The 22,076-nt window shown below is 39.5% G+C and overlaps 1 protein-coding gene across 3 annotated transcripts in view; it reads right to left on the bottom strand.

Annotated features, from left to right (window-relative positions):
- The window catches only part of TSHR (thyroid stimulating hormone receptor), an 82,906-nt gene that overhangs the window by 2,747 nt on the left and 58,083 nt on the right, over positions 1-22,076 (bottom strand). For all 3 annotated transcript variants that reach the window (XM_009319423.1, XM_009319424.1, XM_009319425.1), the window contains 4 exons: positions 21,555-21,632; positions 20,468-20,536; positions 10,116-10,193; positions 835-1,023 (listed from right to left, as the gene is read on the bottom strand). In XM_009319423.1, the coding sequence (XP_009317698.1) occupies positions 835-1,023; positions 10,116-10,193; positions 20,468-20,536; positions 21,555-21,632 (414 nt within the window). The remainder of the gene's footprint in view (positions 1-834; positions 1,024-10,115; positions 10,194-20,467; positions 20,537-21,554; positions 21,633-22,076) is intronic.

The raw sequence follows: 22,076 nt of genomic DNA, 5'->3' as shown, positions 1-22,076 counted from the left end.
GGGAAGTGAGCAAGCGGCTGTGTAGTGCTTGGTTGCCAGCTGGGGTTAAACCACGACACTTTCCCAGTCCACTGTAATTGTGAATGTTATTGCTTTGTGAGGTTATTATTGAATAATTCATATACTCAGCATATTTTTAATATACTATGCATTCCAACCACAAATACTGCAATATTGAAGACTGGGGCTGTCTTCCTAAATCAGGGGCTGGCCTGGATGAGAATTCTCTAAACCTTATTAAACTTTGGAGAAATTTACAATGGGTTTGCATTCTGCAGTGAAATTCTGCTACTAATCACAGTAAGTCGTCCCCCCTCCCTCCCTCCCCCCAGCAGATGAGTCGCTGTGGTGTATCAGGACATCTATAAATGTATTTTTTTCTTTCCAAAAGCTATCAGCACCTGTTCTGATGGGAGGCCAGAAATCCTGCCAAAATGGAATTTGAAATAATCTGTCTACAAGGTTACTACAGAATCATTTATTCTGAGCTTTTCAGTTAGAAAACATAGGAGACATGAGGCTATAACCCCTCCAAAACTTTTTTTTCCAGTCCCTGCTACAGCACATTCTGTGTTATAGCATATTACCCTTTTCTTTTTTTTCCCTTTAATTCTGGGCTCAACAAAAGGAGAAGCTGTTGTAAAAGGTCCTACAAATTGTTGTATCAAAGATTCTTTCTTCTGTCAGTTTGAAATTGTAATCTCTTTCAAAGAATGTCCTCTATACCTAGAAAAAATGGTCACAAAAGTGCCAATAGATATAATTTTGTATTAATACTAAAACATTGTCTTCACTTACATACTCTAAAATTGAATGCAAGTCAGTGAAACTCACCCACTGTTTTTTTTCCAGCTCTTGAAAGCACAGCAGTGACTTGGATATGATAGGTCAGCTCGCATTAGCTGAAGAAATATCTTTACAGCTGGTAATTTCTTTAAAGTCCACGTATTTTTGGCAATTAGTTCTTTAAGGCTTTCCAGTCCTTTGGCTGGAAGGTTAGCAATGGCTGTTCTGGAGACATCCCTAGGTAAAGGAAGAAAAAGGAAGAAAAAGACAAATGTCAGAATATCCAGTGACAGGATCAGAATTTTTTCAGATTCTCACAGTAATTTAAGAGTTTCATAGAATTCTACAGCAAAAATCAAATCCAGAGGGGGGGGGTCTTCATATCACTTTGCTAGGTTCTAATACCATTCAAATTCAAGTAGGATATGGGTTCCTCCTGTGATTTTCTCTCTGTTTTAAAGCTCATCTTTAATGTGTCATAGTGCAGAATATGGACAGTAAAGACATATCAGGACTTTAACGCCAACGAGATATAAATGCATATGCAAAATTAAAAATTCTTTAAAGAAATCACATCTTCCATTGAAAGAGCGATTTTCCTTTGGAATTCTTTAGACTCATTTTAACCTATTGGGATACTTCAATAGAAAGCTTTATAGTTACTAAAACAATGTTCTTCATAAACTGAAATTAAAATCTTCTATCTCAGTCCATCCTGAAACTCTCAGAAAATTTAGTATTATGTTTGTATATCTCTGGTACTGAGTCCACCTCAGCAGATACATTGCACAGTTTGTGGGGGAGGTGGATTTCCTTTAGAACTGCCAGGTGAATGTCATCTGGTCCTGCTAGTGTTTTCCACTCATTTTTTCTTTTGTCCCAAAACCTCTCCTACTGACACTTGAAGTCAAGATGTTTTCTCAGAGTTATACTCTGTAAAGAAGTAAACCTGTAAAAAAGGTTCTAGTGTAGGAACATTGTTTGAGCACTTCCATCATGAACACCCTAATAATAAATAATAAACAATTCAGCTTTTTTCTATGCATTGTTTCCCAAGAGTGCTGTTCTTATCCCTCTAAAGTCTCACCCACTGGCTGGTTTCTTGCACCTAAAAGAAAATTATTACTAATTTTATGCTTTAAAAAAATTGCTTCTAAAACACTTGGTTTTGCTCTGCCTTTTTTTTTTCTTCTGATTTGCTTGTATTTCTTTTTAAATTGAGTTAGAAATTGCTTCCCCTTTCTGTAGGAGGGCTTTTTTACTTCTGATATCTTCTTTGCTATCATACATATTTAAATATGGCACAACTAGCTGATTTCAACCACTTACTTAAACTTCTTTTTTGTTCTTCTGGAGTTCTTTTTGATAAGTAGTATATGTTTCTACTCTTAGAAGAGTCTGAATGCTGCCTGCTATAATTTTATCTTTTAAAGAATCACAGAATAGTTAAGCTTCAGATCATCCAGTTTGACCTCCCTGCTCAAAGCAGGGTCACCTGGAGCAGGTTGCTCAGAGCTGTGTCATAGAATCATAGAATAGTTTGGGTTGGAAGGGACCTCTAAAGGTCACCTAGTCCAACCCCCCTGCCATGGGCAGGGACATCTTCAACTAGATCAGGTGGCTCAGAGCCCCATCCAACCTGACCTGGAATGTTTCCAGGGATGGGGCAGGGATGTGTCCTGTTGACTTCTTGGTATCTCCAGGATTGGAAACTCCACAGCCTCTCTAGGCAACATGTTCCAGAATTCGACTGCTCTCACAGTAAAGAAGTTTTTTCTTATGTTGAAATGGACTTTCCCGTATTTCAGTTTGTGCCTGTTGCCTCTTGTCCTGTCACTGGACACCGCTGAGGAGACCCTGGCTCCGTCTTCCCAGTTCCCCACTGTGGCAGGTGCACCTGCCCTGATAAAACACTGGGGGCATTAAGACCACTGTGTCCATCCTTTTCACACCCTTACTTTCACACCTTTACGGTGGTGAGTGCTGACCCTCACACACACACTTTGGGCCAGTAATTATGGTCACATATACATCTTGGGCGAGGGGTAAGAAAGTCAAGGCCCTCATCCAATTAGAATTGACCACAGATCAGACTCAACTAGGGTATAAATGGAGCCCTGCTGGAGGGCAAGTTGAGCCGGTCCTCCTCAGAGCAGCGGGTCTGCAGTCAGAGACTCACCCCTTGGGCCGGGATGCTGCCCAAGGAATCTCCTCGAGGTTGAGAGCCCTCCTCTTATAGGTGAGTGATTGTGCACATTTTGGATCCTCATTTCTAAAGCCGGCTGTGCAGTATTAATCCCTCGTACACCATCCTGAACCTGTGGTTTACTGATGTTGTCGGAGTGTTGAAGCCTCATTTCTAGTTAGTTTTCTGCTAAACAATTTTGGTTAAAATAAAGTTTATTTTTGAGTCTATCACCTGCCTAATTTGACTACATGAGCCTCCACGACACCGCCCCCTCCCCCTTTCAAGTATTTATACACATTGATGATTCCCTTGACTCTTGTCTTCTCCAGAATAAACATTTCCTACTCCCTCAGCCTATCCTGCTATGACACGTGCTCCAGTCCCTTAATCAACTTAGTGGCCTGCTCCTTTTCCTTTTTTTCCGCTAATATCCTCATTTTATAGAGCTCTCCTTCTGAAGCAAAACATCTTGGTAAACTAGATCTTGGACTAGATCTTACCAAGACAAGGCTGGCCTTTCAGCAACCCCCATGGGTCTCCATCAAGTCCTCATGGTGGTGGCAGCTACCTGCAGGAAGGGAACATGGTTAAATGCTGTGTGATGGGAGGTGCTAAGGCTTTTTGGAAGGGAAGTGACACCTCACAAACTCTTGGGAGTTCTTTGAAGATGTTCTGACACAAGCATATGGAGAAAGATGATCCCGTTTGTACCATGAATTGTGATTTCTGAAAAGAAGCCTTGACAAAATTGGGTATCAAGGGCTGTTGAGGTAACTGAGCTGTTATGTGACAAGGGGAATGGCTCTCCTAGATTAATTAAAAAAATAAAAGAGTGAGGGAAAAGCTTGGGAACAGATGATAAGTTTTTATGCTAGAGGAAGAATGGAAAATGAACTGGTATCTGAATATATGCATCATTGCAGCAGAGGCCAACAGAGGCTAGGCTAGTGCTGGTACTACTGAAATATTCATAAACAGTCTGGAGACAACGCTTGTTTCTGACACAAAGTAATACAAGGTAGTGAAAGCTAAAGCTGATTGTCGAAAGAAGCAGAAGGATCCTGTAATACTAAGTGACTGAGCAGTAAAATAATTGACATGATTCAATGTTGATGAATGTAAAGTGCATTTAGGAAAAAGCAATCTTAACTGTATACAGATGACAATGGGGTTTAATTTACCTAGCACTCTGGAAAGATCTTGGAGTCCTCTGCAAATGTCAGGTCAGTGCTATTCAGTAATGTTGAAGGGAAATAGAATGCCAAGAATTTTTAGGAAAGAAATAGAAAATAGAACAGAAAAACTTCACTTTATAAATCTGACTGCATCTTAAATACTGTATGCAGTGCTATAAATACTATATGCAGTTTACAATAAGAGCACAGAAAGCTACAAGGATGATTAAAAGTATCAAATTGTTCCTATATGAAGAAATAAGGAGTAGATAAGGACTTTTCTCTTGGGAAAAGCTAGGACTGGAAGCAGTAGGATGCCATGCATAGTGTGAAGAAGGTGATAGGGAATGATTATTCACTCTTCTGAGATGAGTTTTGGGGCACCTAAGAATGTGAGGCAAGAGACTTAAAAATGAGAAAAGGTATAATCTTTTCACAAAATTGCATCATTAAATTGTGAAAGACAGTGCCATGGTTCATTGTGCAGGCCAAATAACAAGGTAACTAGAAGGACAATAACCCTTTTTGTTTTGGTTTTATTCACAGCTGTGACACGTTCCCATCAGAAATGACTGGGTCAGGAGGAACATCCTGGGAGACAAGGGCTTGTGCCTTGGAAGCAGCCACAGAGTGGAGCCTCTCCAGGGCCCTGGGTGCTCGGGGTGGGGAAGCTGCAGCTCCTGGAGAGCTGCAAGCAGAAGGGAGCAGCCAGCCCAGGACTCAGGTGGTGGAAACAATCTCCCTGGGAGCAGAGGGGAACATGCAAAGTCTGCGGCAACTCAAAGAGTGTTATCAAGTGATGTTAGAAAGTCTGAAAGAAAGATCTGTTCAGTGAGAAGAAAGGGCTTGGAAGAATTAGTTGTAAGACTACGTCATTTCTGTTCTATCTTACTGAGTCCTTTGAATTTTTTTAGGTATGTGTATATAGGTGTGTATTTAAGCAGTTAGGTATTGCAGTTTTTATTTTCAAAAACTCTCCTTGTTTTAAACTGAGGGGCTTGGGGAGAAGATACAGGCACAGCTGCCTTGAAGTTCTAGTTGACGCAGGATTAATCTCATTGCAGGGCTAACAGCAGATGGTTGGTCCCATCCATGGGCCATATTAAGCACAATAGCTCAGAAGTTTGGAAGTTTCCAAAATCCCCAGTTTGGTAAGTCCCTAAACTGACGGTATGGTGTCTGCCACCGAGTGGTCTTGTGACCTCTCTGTACTGCTGCTATTGCAAATGGAAAAGCCTCCTGGGAGTCTGGTGATAATTTGTCTCCCAATGGAAGATAACTTCTTAGTTACCCTACCTAGGCCCACAATTTGTTAGCAACAAAGTGTGTGTCAACTGGCCAGAGGAAAGTGTGGGATTGATAGGGATTTTTTACCTTACAAATCCAGTCTTGACAATTCTCTATTCAGATTCATGATCTGCTTCAAGCAGCATAGCAGCTGTCTTCAAACTAGAAAGCATAGGATTGAAAAGGTTTTAAATAATAATTACTAATCTTCAAAGCAACGTGAATCCAAGCAGTTGGAGTTTGCCAGACTATAGTATCTGTGTCTGCATTCATATAGAAGACACATTTTCCTAAATTATTTCTTTGTTCTGTATCATTGTACGATCAGTCTTGATTTTGGGCTGCTCAGAAAAATGGGAACTGGCTGCACTTAACGTCAGCCTCATTAATATCTAATAATATTGTAACTAAGATGTTATTTAAACACAGCAATGTTTACATTGCATAGAAGAGTGTCTTGCTACTACCGCTAAGCTATAGCTGGCTCACTTAAAGAAACTCAAGAGAATGGGCAAGAGGTAGACTTGTCAAGAGAATGTGTCTCAAATTGAAGTGACTATAAAAGAGGTTGCTCAAAAACTTGCTTGTGCCCAGTGGCAGGAACCGAACAGAACCTCCTAAGGTAGGACCCTTTCCTAGACTGGCAAATGATGCTTTAAAGAGCACTTCTACTTTCTAAAGATAATTAATTACTCACATGTGTCTTGTGCAACAGTTAGTAATGTTTTGAATTTGGATTGTATGTTTTGCAAAAGCTAATTGAACAATAAGACTGATTATATTTTTGTTGTACTCTGATGAACTTGTGCTCTAGGCAGCAGCTCTTGATGCATTTAGTAAATCAGGTCCACTGAGTCGCTGAATCCTAGCCAAGATTTCATTTTCAGGTGAAGAGCAGTGTACTGTCATTATACTGTTAAAACAGTTTTCTGAAGGGAGCAATCTGTATACATCCACATACATGTGAATATATAGCAGTGACAAAGGAATCAGAATTATTGGCATCTGTTCTCCTCTATTCAGTGATCACGATCCCCACTTCCTCCACTATTGTAAACTGCAATTTTTTAAAAAAAATTACCTAACCTTTTAATACCTACTTAAATATACCATCTAACTACATGGTCTGAGAGCATGGCCAAACTCACACAACATACATATAGCCAGGCACAATTCTTTGCAGTTAAATCTTTCCCATTGGTTTTCTTTAAAGCCAAAATGGAAGAAATTACCCCATTAGGGTGCATCCAAGGTCAGTATTTCAACCTTTAAGTTGCTGTTGCTGACGAAACCCTGATCAGAAAAAAACCCAGTAAATGATAGATTTGTGGGGCAGACGTTCCATCAACTGTAAATTCTTATCCCACTTCAAGAGTGCATAAAGGGAACTCCAGAGACCATGAGTTCTGCCAGCTTGGTGGGGAGGCAAGACAGAGAGTCTCTTTTTTGAGCTCCATAAATGTTCCTTTTTTTTTTTTTTTATACTGCTCCCACTGTAAGCAATGCCATTCATTGCCCCAGAAAAAGGAATATTTATCGTCTGGCAATAATTTTCCATAGAGTTAATTTTCAGTACTGTAAGTGGAACTTTCTTTTTGAGGAAGATCCAATGTCCACAAATTCCCATGCCAGCTAACAACAGCTAGATGCCTGAACCAAAAATGGCTTAACAAATTATTTATTAAAATAAGCCAAGTCGTTTACACTGCCCAAGGGGGATATGGAAGGGCTGTATTGGTCAGACTTCTCAGGCTATTATGCAAGTTAACAAATCTCTGGTCTCTCTATAATTAACTCATTAATATTAGTCTTGATGGTACAGTGGGAGGGGATGTAATAAAGCACCAATTGCAGGCACATTTCTGTCTCCTGTGGGAGATGTTACTGGCCATTGACATGACACAACAATAAACAGTAGGGTTCCACTGGATTTTCATTCATTTTGACTTCAGCCTTCTTAAGGCAGTGCATATGTGGGAGTTTCAGAAACTATTTTGTTGCTGTTAAAATAGTTCTAGTTCCTGAAGGTCAACTAAGAGATCTGTTCAGATGGAAGGATCCTGCTCTAAATTGTTGCTCCAAGATATCTCGCTTTATAACAAACCCTTCCTACATCACACATGCAGAATAATTCCTGGTTATCCATGGGTAACAGAAGTCCCTGAAGCTATTAAAATTAAATTAAATTGAAAATTAATAATACGTTGCACCCTTCTGTACTGGTTTTGGCTGGCATAGAGTTAAATTTCTTCATAGTAGCTAGTATGGGGCTATGTTTTGGATTTGTGCTGAAAACGGTGTTGATAACACAGGGATGTTTTAGTTATTGCTGAGCAGTGCTTATACAGCGACAAGGCCTTTTCTGCTTCTCATCCTGCCCCGCCCACGAGCAGGCTGGGGGTGCACAAGGAGTTGGGAGGGGGCACAGCCAGGACAGCTGACCCCAACTGACCAAAGGGATATCCCATACCATATGACATCATGCTCAGCAATAAAAACTGGGTGGAAGTTTGCCAGGGCTGTCATCACCTGGGGACTGGCTGGGCATCAGTTGGTTGGTGGTGAGCAATTTTTTTTGGTGCATCACTTGTTTTTCTTGGGTTTGGTTTGGTCCTCCCCCCCTTGTTTTTTTTCTCCATCCTTTTTTTAATTATTAAACTCTCTTTACCTCAAAGCCTTCTGCTTCCAGAACACCCTCTTTTGCTCTACCTAGATGGCCAGTTCTCCTCCTGATGGACCGGGGCCTTGATTGTGATTTTCTTATCCAGAATGTATAATTTTTAAGACATGGTCAGAAAACACTACCTTCTCACTGCTCTCTCAGGATCTGGCCACTCATGGCACAACTGAAGTTTATCCCTCAGGTGATTCAGTGATAAGAAAAAAAAAGAGTAGGCATGTTAGTCCTTGGCAGTGTCTTGAGGGACACGGTGCAGTGTGTAACTGCCTTTACGTATTCTTCTCATACACACCTGCATCTCAGTGACTTTGCAACTTCAAATGAAGAGGCCTGGACTAGTTTCCTCCCTTTGCAGAATCCCCGGAGAGAAGCACTGGGTGGGATGGCCCACCAGCTGGCAGCCAGAGCTGCTAGACTTGAGGTGAGAAGGTTGTGACATAACGTTATCCCTACTGACCTATGTAGTCCTGCAGCAGCTTTTTGCAGAGGGAAGGGGAATGAAAGCAATGAGGGAAGGGGAGGAAGAGCTGGCCTGCATGTCCTTGTGAGGATGACTGCATTGGTGCTTCCCAGCTCTGTCTTTCTGAGCTGCTCCAAAAGAGGGTAGCTGGTGATGCATCAGGTGCCACTGGGAAAGTGAGAATGACTTTAGGAAACAGACACAATGTCACCCTCATGTGACAGGAGTGGTTTGGCATGAATTGCTGTTGGAATGACTGCTTATTACGGACTGCCCCTCCAACGTCCAATTATTTAAGGTGTCTGCTTCACAAGTATGACTCCATGAATGGTCTGTGCTTCTCTCTCCCCTCAAGCTGGTGAAAGGAAAACCTGATACTCTTCAGAACTGGTCTCGAACCCTGTTCCCAAGGACGCTGCTAATAACTCCAGTGGACCTTGTGGTAGAGAGTGAAGTGGAGTCATAATGTGGCTCTGAAAGGTGGGCCCTCAGCCAGATCTTTCTCTTCACCCCACAAGACAAAGTAATTTAGATGACTGAAGCAGAAGACAGGCTACCATTCACACGCAGGCCTTGCAATGCATCTGGCTTGAGATGCAGGGAACAGAGAGAACCAGAGATTTGACGATGACCTTGCCATCAAAAGTCTGTTGCAGCTTTGCACAGCAGGGACGCAACTCTTTGTAGCATAAAGTGGTTATGACCAATACAACTTCTACTGTATATTGCTATGTCACTGGTAGCTAGCCTGATTTTCTGGAGTTGGGAAGATTCTGGGAGAAAAATAATGTCTTCTGCACCTTTTTGTTATTATAGCTAGCTACTAGGATTCCTTCTGTGAACAATACAACGTTTTTCTGGTATAAATATGCTGTTTCCTGAAGAGCAGAAAGTAAAACTGATTCTTACATGGAGTGAGCATTGCCGGCACCATCTGGTTTTGCAGTGGAGGAGGGAAGTGCACTTTCAGCACTTCAGTTCTCCCTGTGATCAGTCCTATGCACTACACTACATGCTAGATGATTTGAGTCAAGGAATATGATTCTTCTTAAGCTTCTTAAACTTCTTAAAGTTTTTTGTTTAATTCTGTATTGTGATTCCTAATTTTGGTGAAGAGTTCTCTGGAGGACTATAAAATCAGACTGGAAATCAAATTACATGAGAAAGAAGAAAAGACAGCACCAGAAGTAACTTTATTCTGTCTAAAATAATTTTTTCATCTCTGTTTCAATTTCCTTTACATGTGTGCTACTAGAGTCCTTAGTTTGTATTACAATTGTACTACAATTGTACAGTCATAAGACAGACTGTAGTACAGAATCTTTCAGAAGAAAAATTGGTAGGACCAGTACTTCTAATGTAAGATGCAAGCATTTCTTAAATCAGTTCCCTGAAGCACAGCTTTTGTTGCTGATATTCTTTTTGTAAAGATGCCATTCCCATCCCTGCTGCTCTGCTGCTAGTAATGGTTGGAAAGAAAGTGCAACCTAAAACAGTATTATTTTTAAAGCTTTCTCTACTTCATTTTCTCCTACTCACAGTAGAGTTGGTCCACTGTGTGCTCCCAGAAATGCATCGTCACTGATAACTTCCAGGTATTTGTTCTTGTGCAGATAGCTGCAGAAACAAACAGACCACAGTGATTTGGAAATAGTTATCCATAGGTTAAGGAAGAAGATCTTCAGTTTACTTGTCTAAACAGATTTACAAAAGTAATATCTATAAGGGCCATCCTATCCCGACAACATACTGAAGCATAATCAGTTACTTCATTTTCTGTGTACTCAAGGAACAAAATACAGGTTTGCCATTTTGAAAATAAATTAAATTCCTCAACAAATAATAAATAAATAAATTAGCAAAATAAATTAGCTTTGCTCCAAATTCCTTTTCTCTCCCTGTCATACACATAGAGACACATGCATACACACTGTATCTTCAGGTAAATATGTGTGAGGATGAGGTGAAATAGATTGTTTTGCTTTCATCAGAATGAGGTATGGGGAATTACATGATACTTACAGGAACACATCATGAACAAACATGAAATAATTCCCTCCTTGTTTTGAGTTCAGTAATAGAATTTTAAAATGCTTTAAAATCTCCATAGCCAAGTGGAGGCTCCCATATACAGGTCAACAGTTAAGAATGAAGTTTTGTTATAAGAAGAGCAAGAGAAGGAGTGAGAGGGAGGATAAATCTGAAGGAAAAAATAATATAAAACTTATGTAAAAAAAAAAAAATTCTAAAGTCTTGGGAAAACCGTGAACAATTTCCTGACTATCCAACACTTTCCTGAAATATGGAATGCTGCAAATTTCTCCTATCCTTACATGATTGATGTAATCAAGGACCAACATTAATTCCCATCACTCTGGAAACTGACATATAAGAAAGTGTGGATTCAGGAAGTAGGGAATTTACAGAGTTGAGTTAAAGGTACATGATTAAAGACAGGCAATGCAAGGCTACTGAACACTCAAAAAATTAACATAACCCAAGTGGATCAATGTTAAATTCAGTTCTGTGTTTTTAGATTTAAAAGTGACTGATCTAGAATGAAGCTTGACTTTTTTTTTTTTAGCTGGATTCCTGTTTACCATGGTCTGAAACTGTCATTTGAGAAACTTATAAATACATGGAGTTTTTATTTTGCAGGTAATTCAGTTTACCTGCAATTAATATTGCAGGTAATTCAGTCAAGTTCCAAATTGCTTTGGAGAGGCTATGCATTCCTGTCTGAGACTTTTGTTCTCAATGGCCTAATAGAATTTATGGTTTTTGTGGAAAGACTTGGGAGAAATAATTGGCTTCAGTAGTTCCACAATTGCAGGTGTACAAAGAGAAAGCATGAATTAAAAAACCTGCAGGAGCAGCAGAAGCACAGGCATCCTGCTTTTCTGCCAGAGTCACAGTGGACGTATGGCACTGAGCACATTTTATGACATTCTGTGAAGAGCAGAGATACACAGAATGTGATAAAATGGAAAAATAAGCATTATTTCTATGCATATGGTGCCAGCTTGTGTGTATTAGTTGGGTATATTTGACATAGAGTTAGATTAAAAATGTGGGTTTGGAACAATTGTCCAGCTAAAAAGTACTTCACAAAATGCAACAGGCATGTTAATTTCCTTGACGAGGTGGTTCCTACTGATTAGCCAGGAGGGAGGAGGACTGCAGTTATAAGCAGCTAGATCTCCTAAACACACAGACAGGAATATGCTGAATTAGCTGAGCAATTAAAAGAGACCAAAGATTACGTTTTGATATATACATATGTACATATATATGTGTGTGTGTATATATATGTATATATACACATATATACACGTGTGTATATATATACATATGTACATATGTGTGTGTGTATGTAAATGTGGATACTACTGTATAATAATTACTTCCCTAAGCCAGCAATTGAACCCTAGGTGGTGTTTTTACTTAGTTCAATCAACTTCTGTCACAATGTTTACAAGAGAGACAGCTTGCAGACATCAAACCTAGTCATGCTTTTTAACTTAGCTTAGGTGGAAAATGAAATCTTGTGATGGGATTAAGAATCATTTACCAAACATTGTAGTCGCTGGAAGAGGATGGAGGACCATCTAGCGCTCTTCGCTGAGGGGCACTACATAAGCAAGGAGGCAAAACAGTCCAAGCATTTTGTTTCTGTACTATGATGAGAAAGGACCTCTGAGAGAAGTTTGAACCAAGGCAGCAAAGGGGATGATACAGCTGTAGGACTGCGCTTCAGGGCAGAAATGCAATGCCACCCATTAAGGAGGAGAACACAGGAAATTCCCAAGGAATGTTGTCAAGGGGAATGTATGTTCCCCTTGATGAAATGATGGCAAAATGATCAACGCTATAAAGGCCCTGAAGGACATGGTGCCTAGGCAGAAGAGACTCGTAGCACCTGTGACTATCCCATTTATAAATTTTATCAATTTTCTGTGTAGTGGAAAAGGTAAAGTCTAATGGCCCCAGTAGCAAACCACAGATTAAAGCATGAGGCTGCAGTCTAGGAGCAACGACAGGGTCCACAGACTGCAATATTATAGGTAGCTCAGGTCCAGCAGAAGGAGGAAGAGGAACTGTGCTGCTTTTGGCTGGGATAGAATTAATTTTCTTCATAGTAGCTAGTATGGGGCTGTGTTTTGGATTCGTGCTGCAAACAGCATTGATAACACAGAGATGTTTTCGTTATTGCTGAGCAGTGCTTACAGAGAGTCAAGGCCTTTTCTGCTTCTCACCCCACTCCACCAGCGAGTAGGCTGGGGGTGCACAAGAAGTTGGGAGGGGACACAGCCGGGACAGCTGACCCCAACTGACCAAAGGGATATTCCACACCATATGATGTCATGCTCAGCATATAAAGCTGGGGGAAGAAGAAGGAAGGGGGCACGTTTGGAGTGATGGTGTTCGTCTTCCCAAGCAACCGTTACGCGTGATGGAGCCCTGCTTTCCTGGAGATGGCTGAACACCTGCCTGCTGGTGGGAAGTAGTGAATGAATTCCTTGTTTTGCTTTGCTTGCGTCTGCGGCTTTTGCTTTACCTATTAAATTGCCTTTTTCTCAACCCATAACTTTTCTCACTTTTACCCTTCCAATTTTCTCCCCCATCCCACTGCGGGGGGAGTGAGCGAGCGGCTGTGTGGGGCTTAGTTGCCGGCTGGGGTTAAACCATGACAGGAACTCATAGCAACCTAAGTATGACAACAGTGGGTGACCCTGGCCCAACAACTACAAGCATCAGGATGGCTTGACATTTCACCAACAAGGGTACAGGGCTGGTGGGAGGCCTTGTAATGCAAGAATGAAGAAAAATAAGATGACTGCAGATCATGACTGTAAAGCATTGCTCAAGAGAAGACGATGTGGTCCTCAGTCCAACTAAAGCACAGAAACTTTGCAAGGATTGCAGACAGACTGCCTTATGGAGGTCATGTTTCACAGGGTAGATAAAAGCAGAGAAAATGCCCAATGATGAGATCAGCAGCAAAAGAGAGAAATAGGAGAAAACCAACAATATTGCCCAAGTGAAGCCAGGTGACATTGCTCAGAATTTAAACATAATTATCTTAAAAAGATGAATTTCATAAAATTTCAGAGTGCAGTTAGCACAGAAATTATAAGATGCCCAGACCAGACCTATTAAAGAAATCAAATGAAATGAAAGGAGAAAGAATTTGATATTACTGATGCAGGCAGTAATACCTCAAGCAGAGAGGGCTGTTTGATACTAGAACTATTACAAACATTTTAAAGCTAGCTTGTGTTGCAGCTAGGAAGGCAAAAAATACAATAGAAAGGTTGTCACAACATATTTCAGAGGGTGTCCACGAAGTTGCTGTGAGCTGTGCCCATTGCGCCAGTTAGTGGCAAAGATACAAAGGTCAAACCTTTCCTAGTTGTAAATTCTGTAACAAAAACACCATTTGAGATGGTGGCTGTGGAGTTAATTGAATTGACTCAGAAAAGTGCAGAAGGCCACTATTTTATCTTTGTGCTGGAAGAGTCTTTCAAATTCAGATAGCTGAACTGGGGTTTAGCTGTAAAAATAATAAAGTCAGAACAATTGTTTCTTGATGTGGACAAAATCAAGTAAAGATTCTAATCCTGTCCTGGTAGAAGTCACTGACAAATTTTCCATAACGTTCACTTAGCTTATATTGATCACCATAGTGAGAAATGAGAAGTAAATGCACTTCGGCTGGGTTACACAACACAAAGTCTTAGGGAGCCAAGCCAGAGTAACACTTCTGGCATGTTATTCATTGGACGTTACCCATGTCTAAAGCCTTGTTTCTTACAGAGGAATATAGCTTACTTCATCTTCTCAGCTACTGTTGTTTGAAATAAGTTTTCATTCTTTAGAAATATATGGTATTCTAGTATCACCTGACATTTGTGTTTTCTGACAACTGACTTTCATATTCTGTAAATGACAACCTAGTCACTTTTGTTGTGAGCTTTTGCTTCAGTTTGCAAATTTCCTCATGATTTTGGCTGCAAATCTAATACCAAAAATTAAAACCAGAGCAAGAGCTAAGAATTAATCCAAGATTTCAACATCTAGGTTGTCGTTTTGAAGGACACAAAAACCTGCCTGACCTAATAAAACCTGTCTGCTTTAGTAACTAGGCATTATTATAAAACCAGATAATTGCTTGTCCAATTTTGAAATATTTTCCCCTGATATTTGAACACTATAGTGAGTGATAAACCTGAAATATAATAGTTTACATACGTGATAAAAATCTTCAAACTTACAAATAGAAACAGCCAGCTAGAGACTTTTGGGAAGTTCATAACCATGTGTTGGGGCCAAGGAGGGGCTGCAGTGTTAGCTGCCAGTTTTCACGTAGATGAGTCAGGCGCATCAGAATGCACAATTTCCTGATGCTAATTGATTTCAGTTGTTTAAGCCCTTTTATTTTGATAGGTACCTCTTTTAAATGGAAAGAATAAGACTTTGGTAAATATTAATTTGACAAAGAAAGTTTATGTATAGCCAGCATAGCTCCTTCTGAGAGTGCCTTTAATCCTGTTGTTACTGATAGCTAAATGGTACATAATGTCATTTAAATACACTGCAGAAAAGAAAACCACAACAGTGGTACCCACGTGCCTAAACAAATGTTGGAAGTCTTCGAAATCACATGGGTGAAATGGAATATTTATCCTCAGTGGGGACACTAGAATAATAGTCATTTTGGAAAGTTGGTGGAAGGCAATCATATAGACATGAATACCATAGTGCAAAGTATGCAGGAAATCTGGAGTAGTGAATGCTGAATCTGGAGTAGGATATGCTGATGGTTTCATAGTGCTATAAGTAAAAGAAGACTTTTTTTTTTTCTTCTTTTTTTAATCAAATCAGATCAGTAAGCTAACTATGCCAGTGACTAATACAGAGTCTCTATGGACTCAAGATCCAGGGGTAAGTGGGAAAAATACTGCATTAAGTCTCAGCCCTACCAGAAAACAACATGACTGCAGTATGCTGAGCAGGATCTTCTAAGGACGTGAAACAGTAATAGGACATTTCAGCTGCTATGTAAAACAGGACAATGTCATGTCAGGGCATGACAGAGATACTGACTATTCAGACATTATCAATGCATGCTTCATAAAACAACAGGTTAGAGAGTCCGCATGAGGAAAAGCAACTTTTGATTTCAGCTTGAGTGGCACGCACGCTCTGTTTCAGAATGTTAGTCTAAAGTCTGATTTGTAAGAGCAACCACCAGGTACTGATATTCAGCAACTCTGTAGGACCAAAAAAGCCAAAGAGTACACCACAGCTATAGTCTCCAAAAAGGAGAAATACATACATATGAGAAAACTTCCTTAAAAATAAACAAAGTTAAAGTTTGTTTATGAAAGTTAAATTATTGAGGGCATTTTGGGAGCTCTTTAGGGACACCATTTTGGTGATACAGAGCAAATGTGAAAAGCATGAGATAGCAAAAGAAAAACAAAATCCTGAATATTCAAAATATTTAAAATCTTCAACTGAGATGAAAAACTGAAAAATGCTGAAAAGTCTGAAGAGATTTTTACAAAATATTTTATTTTTACCGAAAGTGTATTTTCTTCTGGGGGTAAAGGATATGAATGAAAAATGCTGACCAGCTACTTCAACTAACTACATATAGTTCCACATAACTTTCTTTTTTCAGTGTAAGAGATTTCTATTTCTCTTCTTCCATAGTCCGAGGTCATTCATGCCATCCCCCATATTGTGGCTGGACACACCTTTCTCAGTGTTTTTTTTAAGCTGGATTATTTTACTGGTAAGGTTTTACTGCAGTCCCACAACCAATTTTATCAGCACAGGGCGTGATGGAATAAGAATGAACAGCCAGATTATGCAAAAAGGGAGGTTTTGCAAAATTTTGTTCCAAAGGAAGTAAAGTTACCCAAGTTCCTAGTTGGAATACCTCACTGGCTTATGGAATTATATATTGACAGTATCTGCTTGCTTGCTTTCAGCTTCTGATTTTAAACTAAGGCGGCAGAGCTTAACAAACGAGGAGAAAAATAACATGTTGGCCACACATTTAAGTATCACCACTCACTATAGTATTAAATGGGCTCTGGACATGTAACATTAATGTAACTATGCATCCTGTTGGATTATGAAATGAAGGTTAATGAAAGGGAGAACAGGCAAAAGAGATGCATTGGTAAATGAGCAGTATTAAGGATTCATTGTATGTTTTTTCTACACCGTTGTTTATCTTGACTCTGAGCTAAGCCAAGCATTATAAGTGATCCCTGAGAGTGTATACCAACGTAAATATATTCTTTTGGAGTTTATTTTTGTAATTAGATTTTGAAATTGCACACTTTCCATTTCAGTAATTTAAACAGCTCTGTAAAAGCTCATCACAAATATATTTTGCCATTCACTGGAAGTATGTTTTAAAAAAATCTTCTTTCCTCACCAATTTCCTTACAGAAATAAACATTGGTGTAGGAGCACCACTTTGCAGAAGCCTGCAGGAGTGATGCAGTTCATGGACCTTAATGATGTGTTGTAACAAGGGATTCAACTTTCAGATGAACGCTGTTCAGTAAAAGTATCATTCGGCCCTTCATTCCTGGTTCTTTACTTCCCTGCCTTTATAAAACATATACAGCGATGCTGTGGTTTGCTATAAAACACAGATCCTTGTTGGATGAGAAGATTTGTTAGGTAGTGCCATCATTCAGTATGATAACGGAAACCATTTATGCACGGTTCCACACCTATATCTGTATTGATTGTTTTGACCTCCTTGAATTACATAGGTCTTTTAATACTGCAAGAGTGGTAGAAGGGCACACTGCATGGTAGAAGGTAGCCTCCGAGATTCCCAAAATGTGTTCTGATTTATGGAGAACATGGAGTCTTTGAATGATTTGTCAGAAATGAATTATTGTTTTTGATCATTTTCCTTTTTTACTTGTTTTCCTCCTTGAGGTCATCATTCAAAACCCATGAAAATGTCTTTCCCTCGCTCTTTTTCTCTTAGTTTCTTTTTGTTCCTAGTTTCATCAAGTCCAAAGGACTTTAGATCAGACCCAGAGGAAAACAGGTGTTTTCTTCGCTGTACAGTCATAGATAAAACAGGAGTTCAAATTAGAAAGGTCAGAATACAGAAAATGAAACATTTGGCTTTTGCATTAACTTAATACTGCTGTCAGAAACAACAAATCTCCAAGCTTGCACTTAATAAAATTATACTTTATCTTGGCATGTGGTAACCAAACTACTTAAGAAAATTAGTTTAGAAATTTCAATGTAGTTTATCAAACAGATAAACCACTGATGTTCAGCTCCCTAGTTTGCCTTGTAAATCTGGAGTAGTGCTTTGCTCCAAGTACATGTCATGTGATTTAATTAGGAGAAAAATGTTTGTTGTAATAAACCATTTTTACTGCTGGTAGATAAAGCCATGAAAGTAAGCCTGGTTTTAGTTCTTTTGGTTTGTTTGTTTTTTTGGGTTTGTTTTTTTTTTAATTTGCTTAACTAGTGCATCATAGCCACTCTCTGGGAAGATTCACTTAGAACCATAGAATATCTGAGGTTGGAAGGGACCCATAAGGATCATTGAGTCCAACTCCTTGCTCCTCGCAGGACTACCTAAAACTAAACCATATGACGGACCCATAAGGATCATCGAGTCCAACTCCCTGCTTATTGCAGGACTACCTAAAAATAAACCATATGACTAAGAGTGTTGCCCAGATGCTCCTTGAACTCTGACAGGCTTGGTGCCCTGACCACTTCCCTGGGGACCCTGTTCCAGTGACCGACCACCCTCTCAGTGAAGAACCTTTTCCTAATGTCCATCTGGACTTCCCCTGACACAGCTTCATTCCATTTCCTCGTGTCCTATCGCTGGTCACCAGAGAGAGGAGATCAGCACCTCCCCCTCCGCTGCCCCCCTTGAGGAAGTTGAGACTGCAACGAGGTCACCCCTCAGCCTTCTCTTCCAAGATGAACAAACAAAGTGACCTCAGCCCTCGAGACCTTTCACCATCTTGGTCACCCTCCTCTGGACACACTCTTATAGTTTAATGTCCTTATATTGAGGCACCCAAAACTGCAGACAGTACTCGAGGTGGGGCCACACCAGTACACTGTAGAGTAGGACAATCACCTCCCTCAGCCGGCTAGCTATGCTGTGCTTGATGAACCCCAGGACACGGTTGGCTCTTTTGGCTGCCAAGGCACACTGTTGACTCATATTCAACTTGCCATAACCCAACCCCCCAGATCTCTTTCTGCGGGGCTGCTCTCCAGCCTCTCGTCCCCGATTTCTATGTATAACCAGGATTACCCCATCCCAGGTTCAGAATCTGGCACTTGCTCTTGGTGATGGCCCAGCTTTCGAGTCTATCCAGACCTCTCTGTAAGGCCCTCTACCCTCGAGGCCTTAAAGAATACTGAAATACCCTTAAAGAATACTAATTACAAACTTTTTCTGAAAGTAAGCAAGCAGCATCTGCAGAACCTAGTATGTGTTTTCTGCTTCTCTACTTCCACCCAGTCCAATAAAGCAGATGTTTAGGACTCCGGATCTTCTAAAACTACATTTTCACTTCATTCTTTAATAATAAGGAAAATTCCAAAGAGGCCAGAAGCAATAGCACTTGCACACTAACAGAGAAGCAAAAAAAAAAAAATTCCTACAAAATCATCTCCAACCTCTGTTTCATCAAAATGTAGGAAATGGAAGAGCTAACACAGTTCATATATTGCTAAGGCTTAGAAAGGTTTTAAGTATTGCATATACAGCTTAGATATACAGCTTAGAGGGATTCAGTCAAGAAACTGGATTCATTTTGCCATGTTTTACATCTTGCGATTTCTGTGGGCACTAGTACAAACACTATGTCATCATGAAAAATTTCCTTTCTCATATGAAAGTTCAAAGTAACTGAACTAATGTAAGTAAAATAAGACCTGTCCCAGATCTTTAGTTTAACTCAAACCTTCTCAAATTTAAGAAGTCTAGCTAGCTGTTAAGGAAAAAAAGGCAGTTTGGAAAGTTTAAGACCATGTGAAGGATGCTCTTATATTATTCTTATAGAATTCAAGCCCAATTTAAAATAAAGTACTGAAAATAATCATATCTATTTTTATGCCTCTCTGGTTAATTTAAGAGCTCATGATGAAGAAATCTCTTTATCCATGAGATTACCAGCCAGACTCTTCAGTCAAGCCTTTGTAGGACCAGAGTAAGCTCTGCCAAAGTGAATGGAGCCTCTGAAATTGAGATTTGTTCTGTGTTAATGATTGAGGCAGATGATTTTTGGGTATGGTATAAAAAGGATATTCACTCACTAAGTATTAGTTTTCCAAAAACTACAATAAGAAGGTGAAGGGAAAGCTGAAGGTGTTGCTTCATGCTTTTGAGATTCCCATCTTTCATTTCTAGTGCAAGTGACTGGTTCCTCTGAATTACTTCCAACACCTTACAGCACACTTTTTTGCAGATAAGACATTTCTGTGAAAGGGCTGCTACCATTATCAGTGCTACACTTACTAAAATAAACTGTCTTGTAAGTAAAACAGCATAATTATCTTCCAAATTGTCTTAGAAATGTTACTGATGAAAAGAAATTTTATTGTAGCTTCAAACCAGAACAAAATTCACACTGGAATTACCTGCCATGATTTTATTTCTGAGCTATAAATATACATACCAAATGAAAGCACACTGCAAAAGACATTAAGCGCCCATATTTTTATTGCTGGCTGAAATTAATATCCTCTCTTTGCTCCTTAAAAATAATTAGAATAAGATATGTATTTGAAAGCCTCCAACAAGCATAGCGTATTTATTATATATATTTTTTTTTTCTGAAAGAAGAGAATGATCTGCTACTTACATAGCATCCAGATTTGTCCCATTAAAAGCATGGCCTTGGATGCTGGTAAAACCATTATTGTAGCATTTGCTGCAAGCAAAAAAAAAAAAAAAAAAAGTGTATTTTGGGTTGCTTCAATACCTGAATACCTAACATCTTATGTATCATTTTTCTTAGCAACAGCACATTGATGGATGGGTTAATTTTAATCTCTCGGAGAAGCAGCAATTATAGTGCAAGGTCAAACAAATGCCCGGCAGCATTCTTGAGAGTAGCTGAATCAAGAATACCATGTGGCAGGTGTGCCATCTTTTACTTCTTTTTACAGCAAAGATAGAACAAGATTAAAACACTTTGTTATAACTTTCCCACCCTCAAACTAAAAACAAGGAAACAAAATTCTGCTAGGACTGATTATGGAAGGCTAAAGTAACTAATACCTAGCAAAGTAGGTATGATTTTACTATCAAGCCTGCCTGAATTTTTAGAATTCATTCTTTTGCTTCCTTAGAGCAAAAGGATTTTTTTTAGAATTTCTTTAGAATTCATTCTTTTGCATTCTAGTTCTTTTCCCCCTAGTTCAGATCATAACTCATTACAGTAATTTTCACTCCCCTCAGCCCTTTCTTGTGGCTCACATTAAGTATGACTTGCATTACTGAACTTTATTTAACAGTTTTCCTTCAAATATGACTCTTCTGACATTTGTCATCTGTTAGTTTTCACGGTATGTGCCACCTAGGTTGCAAAAAAGTTAGACACAGTTCTAACCATGCTGTAGATTTACAGAAGGAGAACTCTGCAAACTCTTCTCTTTGATTTTCTCCAGTATAACCATTCACTGCCATTAGGGTCACACAAAAGCAAAACCACTTTGGTCAAGCCAGTTTAAAGAAAAGCAGCAGACCTGATTCAAATCACTGTCAAAGTAAAGGATTTAGGAAAATTTAAAGGAAAATGCAAATTAGATTATGGATACTACCTGTCTATGGTGTTTCTCTGTTACAAACTACTAGAGAGTAGGACAGGGATATATTTTTTTTTTTAAACATTTTACCATATGCTTGAGAGAGGTAATTGCCTTGTGACTTAAACTGGAAGAACTTACAGAGTTAGAGATTCATTACAAAGCCCATGGAAAGCATTTGCAGGCACTGAAGTCATGAAAGGATTATCTGCAATTTCACTGAAAAAGGAGACAAAACATCACAATCAAACATCTGTCCAACAGAGCTTCTCCAGAACAGTTTTATTATTAATTGTTCTCTGCCATGATAATAAACAAAAGTGTAGAATAACTCATTTAGTTATATCTAAGACCAGAAGATACATGTGGGATGATTAAGAATCGAGCATGTTCCAGCATCCAGGAAGAGAGCATGTGAAGTGGATGGGTTTTATAGTCCTGGTGAGGTGTGCCAGCCTGTGTGATTATAGTGGTTAACAGCACAGACAGGTCCCTTGTCTCAAAAGCCAGAGAAATAGCAAAGTAAACCATAGAATCATGGAATCATTTAGGTTGGAACCGTTAACCTAGCACTGCCAAGTCCACCACTAAACCATGTCCCAAAGGACCACATCTACATGGCTTTTAAATACCTCCAGGGATGGTGACTCCACCGCTTCCCTG

Source organism: Pygoscelis adeliae, unplaced genomic scaffold (assembly GCF_000699105.1).
Source record: "Pygoscelis adeliae isolate BGI_AS28 unplaced genomic scaffold, ASM69910v1 Scaffold71, whole genome shotgun sequence".
NCBI classification, from domain to species: Eukaryota; Metazoa; Chordata; class Aves; order Sphenisciformes; family Spheniscidae; genus Pygoscelis; species Pygoscelis adeliae.
This window is presented reverse-complemented; position numbering and strand designations above follow the sequence as displayed.